We start from the raw sequence: 10812 nt of genomic DNA, 5'->3' as shown, positions 1-10812 counted from the left end.
CTGGAAGTTGGTCAGGGTAGCTCCCGTGAACGCGCTGCAATATGTGCATGTGTACTTTACCAGAGCGCGCGCCCCGACTGAGGCACGGCGATGAGCGACATCTAGCGGCCAGAAGCCGGAGTTACATAACCTTACCATAACCTTTTCACGTAGCATGTTTACTTTGCTTGAAATCCACAAGAACACTAAGCCTAAACTCATTCATTTCACGAGATTGATAATTACCGCACCCTCTTCATCCAAATGAAGAAAAACAAGAGCAACAAGAAGATATAGGTCAATGCATTTATTAAATTAGTTCATAAAACACCTTGGAATGTTACCATAGCTCGTCTCATCTTCCCCAGAGACACTGGGATATAAGAGGTAGCATAAAACAAAGAAATAAAACATGTCATTGTGAGAGATTCCGCTGAAGTGGAAACATGCACCACCATGTCACTTTAACAAAACAAAAAAAGAAAGAAAAACACATACTGTAGGTGTACACAATATACGTTTCTGTGTGTGTAACTATCCAGTATTTGGAAATCCAAGTGATGCTGATTCCTAAAGTTTAATAACTCCATGACAAAACTGACCCGATGAAGTCCACCTAGAACATAGTACCAAAGCTTTCCCAGACATTGAAATGTTTCCACAATCTCCTGTCGTTATGCGTGTAATACAGAAAGCCAAATACAACAAAAACATCTGGTTACACATAAGATTCATCTATTATTGAACATAACACAAAAGTCTTGGCCCACTGGAAAGTATGTCTACATAGTTTCTCAGTGATCCAGGTTAGCAGCATATGGACTTTCTATGCTGTGAAGATGCTTCATGGGTCTGAAAGTTTTCTCAGTTTTACTGAATTAAAATATTTAATACAAACATTTAACAAATATTCAATGGATGATTATCTCATTAGACTAGTCTTTTCCTGTGTTAAAGACAACAATCATGGTTTATTCCAAAATGTCATTATAATTCTTGATATCTTCCTATGGTAAATAAAACGGGGGGATAATATTTGTCAAAAGTCTACAGATTTCAGCTTCCTCTCCTCCTTCTCAGTAAGAGGCTGCTGGGAGAGGATTTTGTCATGCAGGCGGTGGTGTTTGCCTATGCCCAGCTTCGGTAGACCTCGGTTCAGCCCCTCCAGCAGCACACATGACTTGCATAGAGACTGGCTGGAGATGTAGCCACAGCGGTTGCAGGTCCCCTGGACAGGCATCTTCACCCCCTCCCGCACAGAAAGGTTCTCCCCTGAGTGGATGACATCAATTATGGAGCTGGGCCTTATACTCTCCAGGTCCTTTAAAAAGGTCCTCGCATGGCCACGATAAGCATTGGGAGAGTAGATGCATTCAGTGGAAAAGTAGTCCAACTTCTTAAAGTAAGCGTACAAAACAATCTCTTTCTCATACGCATATTTGAGGGGCTTACAGCGCGGCACAACCCCTTCACCTTCACTGGCTGTAGAGATGGCAGTGCAGCGGCGTAGACGAGCTATGTCCCCTCGCAAGACGTTCATCAAAACTGTCTCTGCCACATCATCAGCATTGTGCCCTGTGCAAAAAACACACATCAAGCCATTGTAACAAACCCTGTGACATAAAGGCAAAGACTATGCAGTCACATTTCAAGGTTGAAATTCTTGCGTTCACATTTTACTAATGCTATTTGGATTTTGAGTTACCTGTACATATCTTGTCCACCTTCAGCATGATGGCTCCTCTGTCGAGCGCCTGCCTTCTGAACACACCACAGAAGGTGCAGTTATTTTTCAGTCCCACCTGCTTCACTATAGCATCCATAGTCCAGCCATACAGCTCCTCATACGACACAATCTTCAGTGGCAGCTCATACTGTTGCTGGTTCCTCTTTACCGTCTCCAAGGAGTCATCTCGGTAACCAGTGATTCCCTCGTCCACTGAGAGAAGCATAAGTTCAAGGCCATAGTTGTATCGCTCATTTAGGAGCTTCATTACATGTGCAAGCACTGTGGAGTCCTTTCCACCTGAGGCAGCAATTCCTACTATCTCCCCATGTTCGAACAGCTTTGCCTCCACAATCGTCTGGTGCACCTCCTCCTCAAAGGCCCAGAAGAAGCACTCCTTACACAGCGAATGGCCCGTTTTTGGACGTTTCAGCACAGCACGCTTTACAACACAGCTGCTGCACAGGACAGGCATCTTTACTGTTGGAGGGTTTTTTTAAAGGGATAACACTATTAAAATAAGTCTTTCAAATAAATTAACACCAACCTACAAAGCTCCAACGTTTCTGTTGCATGTGCTTTAGTACAGCTGACCCACAGGTTTTAGTCAATGGCTTTTTCTCTTTCATTATCATTCACTTAATGTGACGTGATCTTACACTGCTATTTTAGTAAAGGGGCACCTGAAATACAAATCCTCTCTATGTAGTCTGTGCTTTGAACAAATCATTATCAAACGAATGGTGTCCCAATTCCACTTTAGCTGGAAAAACGGCAAAATTCACTCAACTCGAGGATGTCAATTTATATACTAAATTAACTTGATTTTTAAATGTGTTGTTAATGGATACCATTATTCCAAAATGCACTGCACAACAGAAATGGAGGAGCTGTTTACAACTGGACACTTCGTCCAACCCGACAACTAAAACATACAATAGTTAAGAAGGAAGGAAGTAACTTGGACAAGGCAAAAGTAATATTAATGAACTAATATGTTATGGTTTCAGTCATTTCATAATTACCAACTTTGAAGGCGAATCTTAGCTAGCTAAGTAACAGCATGGACTTATTGGGATAAAGTTGATAGAGACAACCCCTAAAACTTTTCACACAACTGAAGTGGAACGACTTCATATACTTAAAGTAAGAAATAAAATTGGCTATTAGGTTTGACAGCATGCTTAAAGTCCAATAATACCAAAATCCATATCACCAGACGGTCAACATTAAACGTTTTCCAGGTCTAGCTAACGTTAGCCAAGTCAAGCTAACTAGCCACATTTATATTAGGTAACATGTTCATACCAACGTTCCCGATGAACCGACGTCTGGATTGAGAATGTGGGGAGGAAGTACACTAGAAAAAACTTCCAAAATACAACGTTTCTTACATAAACGATGTAAGTATTACACGACAAAATAAAGTAGCATGTTGTTTCATCATGTGTCGTTACCTCTTCTTCGTCGGAAAACAGGACGTGACGGCAATTGTGAGCCCCTGCAGCACAACCTACAGGTCGGAGTTGGCAAGTGCACATGAAACTGCAATATCGACAGCCCTGAAATGTTTTTATGTTACCTTCAAAAACCATTTCCATAATTCTACATTACTGACACCACTTTAAATACATCTGTGATGTCCCCTGTGTCCCAGAGGGTGAAACAGAAGTCAATCAAACAGCCAAGTCAAATGTAAGCAATAAGGATTTATTAGTTTGCTTCAAAGAATGTCACTACTGCAACAGCTGCAATAGATATCAAAATGCTGTATGGTGTAAATGGAGGACAAAGGGGTTGCTGCTGGAAGGGAGCAAGGCTGCTGAGGTCAGGGTTCATGACAGGAAAGAGTCACAAGCTTAGTTGACGGGGTGAAAAGCACCCCTCTGATGCCACTGCATGTCTCTGATGCGCCGAACCGACTGGATCTGAGGAATCTGGGCTCCGAACTCAGCGCTGTCCTTATACTCCCCCTTTTCAAACAGGTACTGATAGCCTCTGTAGCCTGGATACTGATAGCCCACCCAACTGGTGTACCAGGAGCACAGAGAGGGGAAACAGATATGAGGCAGTTAGAGGTGAAAGGATAGTGGCAAGAGACAAGTAGAGAACATCTGCAGGGAGGATGGACTTACGTGCCACTCTGAACCCGAACAGAGGAGACCTTCTCCTGGTAGCCGTGTGCGTGAAAGCTGGGGACATCGTCATCTATGATTTCTATCTTCTTCCCTGCAAAGCTGGGGTTTTCGTAAAGGACAATCTTGTGCTCCTGGCTGTCCTGAAGGAGGAGCAGAGCATTAACCCAGTGGATGAATTGTTAAGCTGATGGGACGACTGATGGGGGTGTGTGTATTTACTTACCACTTTAATCGGGCGGAATGCAACAATGGTGTCACTACGCCTGCTGTTGGTCCAGGAATCCCAGCGAGGATACTCCCCCTTCTCAAACACATACTGCTCCCCCTTACAGCTGGCCTGCTCGTATCCCACCCATCTGAGAGGGCAGAGGAGAAAGAGATGGACAGTTGTGATAGGTGCAGGGGCAAAGCAGGACAGAAAACTGGTGTAATCTGTGTAGCACACATTCATTTGTTTTTCTGGCCTTTTACTCCCTTCCATCCCATTCTCATTCACAGAGCCCACTCTCTCTGTCACTGCTTCTGGTTTTTAAATCATTTTCTAGTTTTCTGTCTGTCTCTGACCCACACTCACGGTCCACACAGCACCAGTATGGAGCCCACTTTCTCCACGCCTGCTTCCTGGAGGTTGTTACAGGGACCAGTCAGCTCATGGCAGCGTCCCTGGAAGTTTTCCTGCTCATAGATAACCAGCTGTGTACCAATGGGACAAAAGAGGAGAAAATGTGGTTTTTTTTAACACATTGAAAGAGCTCAGTGAGTGTTGCTGAGCTACTCACTCACTCACTCTCATCTGTTCTGGTATTTGGAGGATGCAAGGATCCAAATAGGGAATGCACAAGTGCTTACTCCAAGGAGGACGTTGTAAATTGTAATTGAATTTATTTCTGCGTGTCTGTTGCATTTCCTCTCACCTTAAACGCACTGGTGCCTGGCTGCTGCTGCTTGGATGCAGGGTTCTGGTGGTCTGTGGCCATAGTGAATGGATCGGCAAGGATGAAACTGAAAAGAAATGCAGACAAAATTATAATTTCTTTGTTTCTGATAAATGCCAACGGATGTCTACATGATGATTTATCTTCAAATCTAAAATATGAGCAGGCCAAACTGCTGTTAATCCCACTTTTATAGATTTTGTTTTCTATTATTTTGTTATACACGTGTATACAAAAGTGCCCATCCCTCTCCCCCTAGAGCAGGTTTCTGTAGTCCACAGCCTTCTGAACACAGAAGTACAGCAATGCAACATGGGATACAGTTTGTAGAGATTAAACCTAAAACATAGTGGCAAAAGGAAAACAAATACTGATAAAAAATTATAAACTTGATCAAATACAGCATGGCGGACATGAACCTCTTACCAGTACCTGTCTGTGCCAGTGTGTTTGTGATGGCACGATGAGCTCAATATATACGGGACGCCCAGGGGTGGAAACTCTGCCAACAGTACCCACAGTGTCCAAGCCGGCCTGCAGATCGGCCTGCCATAGGCCCAGCAGACTGAAATGAGGGGTCACCGTGTAGCCTCCCCCCACCCCGGGGTGTCACACCCCCACAAAGTTATTTCATTAGTTGTCAGTTTTGGCCAGCCAGTCATTGTTCGATATCCACATGATTCAGCACAAACAGTGCCAAGAGTCCCACACCTACAATGAGAGGGAGAGAGAGAGAGAAGGATTGTAAAAGATGGGTTTTATCGTGCAGGAGAGATTCGGATTGATTTGAATAACAGTCCAAATACAGCTGAATATTTCCACAAGTGTAGGTTTATTTAATATTTCATTTCTGGAAAACTCTATTCAGGTTTCATGTCAAATGTTGTCGCCTCTGCTGTTTAGAAGCAAGCAGCTCCAAAGCTTTTAGTCAAACCTGTTGACCGCAACATACCAACTTTCTCTTGTTGGCTGTAAAAAAGTTCAGTGAAGACCAATTAAAAAAATGAAAACAACATGGTATATTCCCTCATTTTATTCATTTTAATTACCTTGCATGTGTATGTCAAAAATCCTGCAAGGGGACAGAAGTTAATATCATCTTCTATTGAAGCAAAGATTTTGTATGAATATGGACAAAAGTGATTTTTTTCAGCTAAGTGAACATTTGGGCAGTAAGTAATATATATAACTTAAATATTATTGGATAAAGGTGTCACTACTGAGGATGGATACAAACTGTGGTAGAGATTTCAGATTAGAGGTTTTGTGGTTCAGCAGATTTATAATGTAAAGAAGTGCCTCTCTCAAGTTATATTTTTATGTGCTGTTTTGCATTATCGATACTTTTTTGAATATATTTGAATATATTTATATATTATATATTTAAAATTTGCTACAACACTATAATACTGGTTTAGGCTGTGATCATATAAGATACGCTTTTCACCCGCTCAATTGCAATGGGCAATGTAATCTTGAAAGAGACAGACCAATAAGCATGTGAGCATGAACACTGGGCTTTTCCAAACAACGATTTTTGACAACTACAACAAAAAATCAAACTAAACTTTTGCATGTAGACCTTTTTTAAAAACGAGAATATTATTATTGATAAGAGTTTGAGTCCCTCTCCACATCTGTTGGGGGGTCTAAAATTACATCTCAACTGATCTCCATCATGGCTGTGCTGTACTGCCCCCATAAGAAAGCAAATGAACACCTGTGTAGCTCCAGGGGTGCTAAAGTGACCTTGCACTGACCTCTGTGAAGAAGTGCAAAAAGATCAGTGCATGTAGGTGGAGCGTGTGAAAAGGCAAATCCCAGTTTCTATGTGTTCTTGTAGCTTTGCTTGCATTTCCACGTTAACACATCTGTTGGTTGGCATACAATGCAAGTCCTAGATGGAGACTGTGAGGATCTTGGGCATCAAAGTTCTTAAATTACCCGCGTTGCATCCGAACTGCTCAACCTCCTGCAGATAACTGTACCTCAGTCAGCCAATCCTCATTAATTCATTCACAGCCAGAAATGGTTCAGTAAACTGTTTGTGGTGCATTCAAATGCTGTTTCATCATTTAAGTAAATCTCACATATGGCAAGCGGTGGCATGTGCTTTTATGAGACCGTTTGAAAAACATTCAGGGTTTTGGCAAGTTCAGGTCTATAAAGTTTTGTGATCAAAGAAATGTGCTGCTGAAAAAAGGTGGCGACTATTTTGTCAGGATCTCTCGTGTTTTTTTCACTTTATTACACTTATTGTCAGTTCAATAGACACGTGAAAAGATGTATGTATGAGAGAGCACTAGTTCATTATTTGTGTTTTTCCTGAGATTACAGGAAAGATTTCAATGTACAACCAGATGTTCAATATCTGGTTGTACATTTCTCTCCTCACTGCAGAGGTGAGAGACTCGAGTGGAAACTGAGCTGTTTATGATCAAGTCCTCTGTCAGCTGATGATTCAACACACAAGCCTGTGTCTACATCTATGGTTTATGAAGAATATATAAGGTTGTGTGTGTATCAAGGGTTCTGTCAGAGAATTTAAGTGTTTAATGTTGCCAGATTGTAGTGCAGACTTTTGAAGTCTGAATTAGGGATCTGGGTGTTAAGAGCTCATGTGAGGAAGGCTTTATGCTACAGTGAAAACAACACATTCAAGTGCAAGAAAGTGACACTACAGCCCAGAAACTTCAAAACACACACTGAGAATCATAAGAATATGTCAAAAACTCACATAACCTGCATGTAGTGTGGACTGGCTCGACCCCCTAACTGAAGGCCTCTCTGAGAGCTTCCTCCTCATGATCCAGTTTGGTACATGTTAGTGTGCTACAGATGTGCGGCAGTTAAGGATCACAGCTGGCCAACTGCACGTTTATTTTGAAGTATTCATTACCGACTGCAGGAGACAGAGGGAGGTATACTCATGTGTAGGTTAAAATGCAGGTGTGTGTCACTCTGTTCTGTTTTTACAGATTGTACAATTTCCCCCTGGGGATCAATAAAGTATTTCTGATTCTGACAAAAGGCTCTTCTTAATAATGTTGTGTGGGGAATATTTTTTCTATTTTTAATATTACATTAACATCTACTAAATTATAGTCTGCATGTGCAATTTTATGTCATCATAAAAAATAATCGTGTCTGCAGATGGATTGTGCAACATATAACATTTAAATACTCATAATCAACATGAGTTTAATATAGTTAATATTAGTTCCTAATGTGTACTTGGTGTCCATTCATCATGACGATCACTAACCATCAAATGCACAATGATGACTATGGAAGGGAATGCAGTGCACTCTGTTTTAATAGCAAGCATACATACAGGATGACATCACTTCCACTGCTGTGAAGCAGATGCATATCCACATATTCACCGAGTAAGTCATGTGCTCCTAATGCTGGATGAGGTTCTGAGCTGTCTGACTAAAATGGGAAAACACAAGCAGTAAAAGTGGCACACGTGACTTGAAAATAAATCCAGTTCAAAACACAGTTGATCTTGAGGGGAAACTGTAGGCTACATTATTTCCACACAGGTGTGAATTTTACATCTCTGATAGTGTTTTTTTTCCCCAAAAAACCTTTAGTATCTCAGTTAAAGCCATTTCCATCTTGACTTACAAGTATAACATCACCAACAAACAGGGCCAACTCCAGGTCAAACAACTTTTATTCGCCACTGAAACATACATGGCACTCCTCACTGGGCACAAGCAGCGTTTGCCATGTTTAGGTTAAGGCAGAGGGCAGGCACTGGCGGGAGGCTGCAGGAGGAGGGGGGGTCTGGTAGGCATGTGAGGATCCTGCTCAGCTGGCTCCAGCTGTGGCAGGAGGGGCGGGAGGTGCTGGGGCGGGGTCGGGGTCAGGGCCAGGGCCAGGGACGGGGCCGGGGCCGGGGCCGGGAGCAGGAGCTGGGTCGGGAACAATGAAACAGCCCCTCTTGTGCCACTGCATGTCCCGCACGCGTCGGACAGACTGGATCTGTGGCGCAGGGGCCTCCCAGTCGTTCCAGTGCTTGAAATCTCCTCGCTCGAAGATAAACTGGCGCCCCCTGTAGCCTGGGTACATGTAGCCGACCCATCTGGAGGGAGGGGGGAAACAGACAGAGTTATTTGCTTGGTGTTGAGGAGGTAAAACAGAAAAAACAAGATAAACACCAGAGAGGAAGTGACATGTGGTGAAAGGGGGGTGTAGGGAGGATCTTACGTTCCGTTAAGAGCCTTGACACTTGCTACACGATCCTGAAAACCGTGGCCCCACAAACTGGGCACATCATCATCAACAATCTCCATCTTTCTACCAGTAAACCCAGGGTTCTCATACAGGTGTAGCTTGTGATCAGCACTGTCCTATAGAGGAGAAACAGACACATGGATACTTCCAAGTCCTTCGAGTGGCTCCAGTATAGTGTGTGGGGAGGGCAAAATAACATTTGTGAACGTTTTTGTGTTTGAGATCTTTGTGGCTGCAGTGTCATTTCTGTATTGAGACTAGTCACCCACCACTTTGAGAGGCCTTAGAGACAAGAGGGAGTAGCTGTTCTGACTGTTGGTCCAGGTGTCCCAGCGTGGATACTCGCCCTTCTCCAGAATAAACTGCTCCCCTGTGAACCCGTGGCGATCATAACCCGCCCAGCTGAGAGGTGGAAGAAGGGACAACACAGGTGGAAATATGACCAAATGACAGAGCAAATTCTTTTCTTGCTGCATTTTTTTTTTTTTGGAGTGCAGTGAGCATTACTTACGGTCCTAACTCCACTATCACAGACCCGACCTTCTCCAGCCCCTTCTCTGTCACATCTTTACACTCTGCAGAAAACTCCGCCTTGCAGCCCTGGAAGTTCTCGAACTCAAACAGCACCACCTGGATCACAGAGAGGGACCATAGAGGGGGTATTTACCAGCATGGCAACAACACAGTGGTTCACTAAGAAGACATATTGTGAAAATACAGACAGAAGGACCTGAACACAGAATGCTCGAAAAATACAGTAGAATCACCGACAATAACTCTCTGCACATGAGGTCGTTCCAGTACCTTATATGTGGCTCCAGCTCCACCCTGGCTCTTCCCAGCAGCCAGCTGCTCTGGGGCACTCTGCTGCTCTGACATCCTCCTGATCCACTGCTCCTCCACTCTTGGCAGCAGTACACACACACACACACGCACAGACAGAGAAAGCACCATCCATCGTGCATTGGATGTTCAAGTACACACAAACACAGGTACAAACATGCACACAGTAGGACAGCTCACTGTCAAACGTTTCAATATAGAGCTCACCCTTGAACAGGAGGATTGTGTTCATTTCGACCTCAAATAAAGTAGCATTTTCCTCATATCCTGTTATCATTATAGAAAGTGAATATGATACAAAAGATGATCATCATCACTATCACTTAAAGTAAACCCTCATCTGTCCTTTATCTGGCTCCCTTACAATGCATGAAACCAAAATCCTCCAAACCCAGGATGCAGGACCATCTAACTCCACTGCATTGGAATTGTTACTTCTGTATTATGTGTTCAGATTGAGGTTTTTTTTTTTACCTGGGTATGCCTGCTAAGAAGTGGTGTCCCTCTTTTTCGGTGCCACTTGGTGTTTGGTGGGGTTGAGCCATTAGAGGGCAGGGACGGGGGGGTATTTATGGTTTATTTCTGGCCACAACAGCAGAAAAGGGGGAGCTGTTGATACAGCAAGTCTGTCGCTCACATTGTGTCCATAACGCTGCCTCTCAATAGGCAGCTGTGTTGGCACACGCTGCCCTGCCCGTCCGCCTGGCTGCCAGTGAGCACTGTGTGCGGGCACAGGGACAGAGAGCCAAGAGGATTCAGCAAACAGCCCCGCTCAGCACAAACACACACAAACACACACACACTGGGACTACACCCAGTCTCAACTGCACTAAACTTCCTCACACTTTTCTCGCAAATGTGGGTTAGTGGTATCAGCAAGATCAAATACTTCCATTCACAGTTGTTGCAGCAGTTGTATCACAGAATCTCATTAAATTCAGCGATG

At 43.5% G+C, this 10812-nt stretch overlaps 3 protein-coding genes across 5 annotated transcripts; all 3 read right to left on the bottom strand.

The window, feature by feature from the left end:
* Nucleotides 1-1018: 1018 nt before the first annotated feature.
* On the bottom strand, nt 1019-3113 carry ctu1 (cytosolic thiouridylase subunit 1 homolog (S. pombe)). The gene is made up of 3 exons (XM_070905073.1): nt 3014-3113; nt 1685-2185; nt 1019-1554 (listed from the first exon to the last, which is right to left on the bottom strand). The coding sequence occupies exons 2-3, from the start codon at nt 2178-2180 to the stop codon at nt 1019-1021; spliced, it is 1032 nt and encodes a 343-aa protein (XP_070761174.1). The 5' UTR covers nt 2181-2185; nt 3014-3113.
* Nucleotides 3114-3564: 451 nt separating this feature from the next.
* On the bottom strand, nt 3565-4835 carry crybb2 (crystallin, beta B2). 3 transcript variants are annotated; one of them, XM_070904172.1, is made up of 5 exons: nt 4758-4835; nt 4418-4536; nt 4067-4199; nt 3841-3983; nt 3565-3733 (listed from the first exon to the last, which is right to left on the bottom strand). In XM_070904172.1, exons 1-5 carry the CDS (start codon nt 4818-4820, stop codon nt 3565-3567), a joined length of 627 nt encoding a protein of 208 aa, XP_070760273.1. In that variant the 5' UTR covers nt 4821-4835. The 3 variants fall into 3 exon arrangements, with proteins under 3 accessions (XP_070760273.1, XP_070760272.1, XP_070760271.1); XM_070904171.1 differs by having other exon boundaries at nt 4767-4820; XM_070904170.1 differs by having other exon boundaries at nt 4418-4551; nt 4782-4820.
* Nucleotides 4836-8109: 3274 nt separating this feature from the next.
* On the bottom strand, nt 8110-9902 carry LOC139283954 (beta-crystallin B3-like). Its single transcript, XM_070904068.1, has 5 exons — nt 9828-9902; nt 9535-9653; nt 9293-9425; nt 8997-9139; nt 8110-8871 (listed from the first exon to the last, which is right to left on the bottom strand). The coding sequence occupies exons 1-5, from the start codon at nt 9900-9902 to the stop codon at nt 8598-8600; spliced, it is 744 nt and encodes a 247-aa protein (XP_070760169.1). The 3' UTR covers nt 8110-8597.
* Nucleotides 9903-10812: the final 910 nt, after the last annotated feature.

The sequence above is a fragment of the Enoplosus armatus genome, chromosome 4 (assembly GCF_043641665.1).
Source record: "Enoplosus armatus isolate fEnoArm2 chromosome 4, fEnoArm2.hap1, whole genome shotgun sequence".
Taxonomy (NCBI): Eukaryota; Metazoa; Chordata; class Actinopteri; order Centrarchiformes; family Enoplosidae; genus Enoplosus; species Enoplosus armatus.
Note: the sequence above shows the minus strand (reverse complement) of the source record. Positions and strands in the feature narration are given on the sequence as shown.

Bases quoted from the DNA above. Each gene is read 5' to 3' on its own strand.
- crybb2 (XM_070904172.1), bottom strand. From the start codon at position 4,820: ATGGCCACAGACCACCAGAACCCTGCATCCAAGCAGCAGCAGCCAGGC. The intron at 4,200-4,417 runs GTGAGTGTGGGT...CTGCCCTCTCAG, and splicing joins ATACTGGTGCTGTGTGGACC to ATGGGTGGGATACGAGCAGG. The intron at 3,984-4,066 runs GTAAGTAAATAC...CTCCTCCTTCAG, and splicing joins CATTCCGCCCGATTAAAGTG to GACAGCCAGGAGCACAAGAT.
- LOC139283954 (XM_070904068.1), bottom strand. From the start codon at position 9,902: ATGTCAGAGCAGCAGAGTGCCCCAGAGCAGCTGGCTGCTGGGAAGAGC. The intron at 9,426-9,534 runs GTAAGTAATGCT...TCCACCTCTCAG, and splicing joins GTGATAGTGGAGTTAGGACC to CTGGGCGGGTTATGATCGCC. The intron at 9,140-9,292 runs GTGGGTGACTAG...TCTCCTCTATAG, and splicing joins CTCTAAGGCCTCTCAAAGTG to GACAGTGCTGATCACAAGCT.
- ctu1 (XM_070905073.1), bottom strand. From the start codon at position 2,180: ATGCCTGTCCTGTGCAGCAGCTGTGTTGTAAAGCGTGCTGTGCTGAAA. The intron at 1,555-1,684 runs GTAACTCAAAAT...TTTTTTGCACAG, and splicing joins GGTGGACAAGATATGTACAG to GGCACAATGCTGATGATGTG.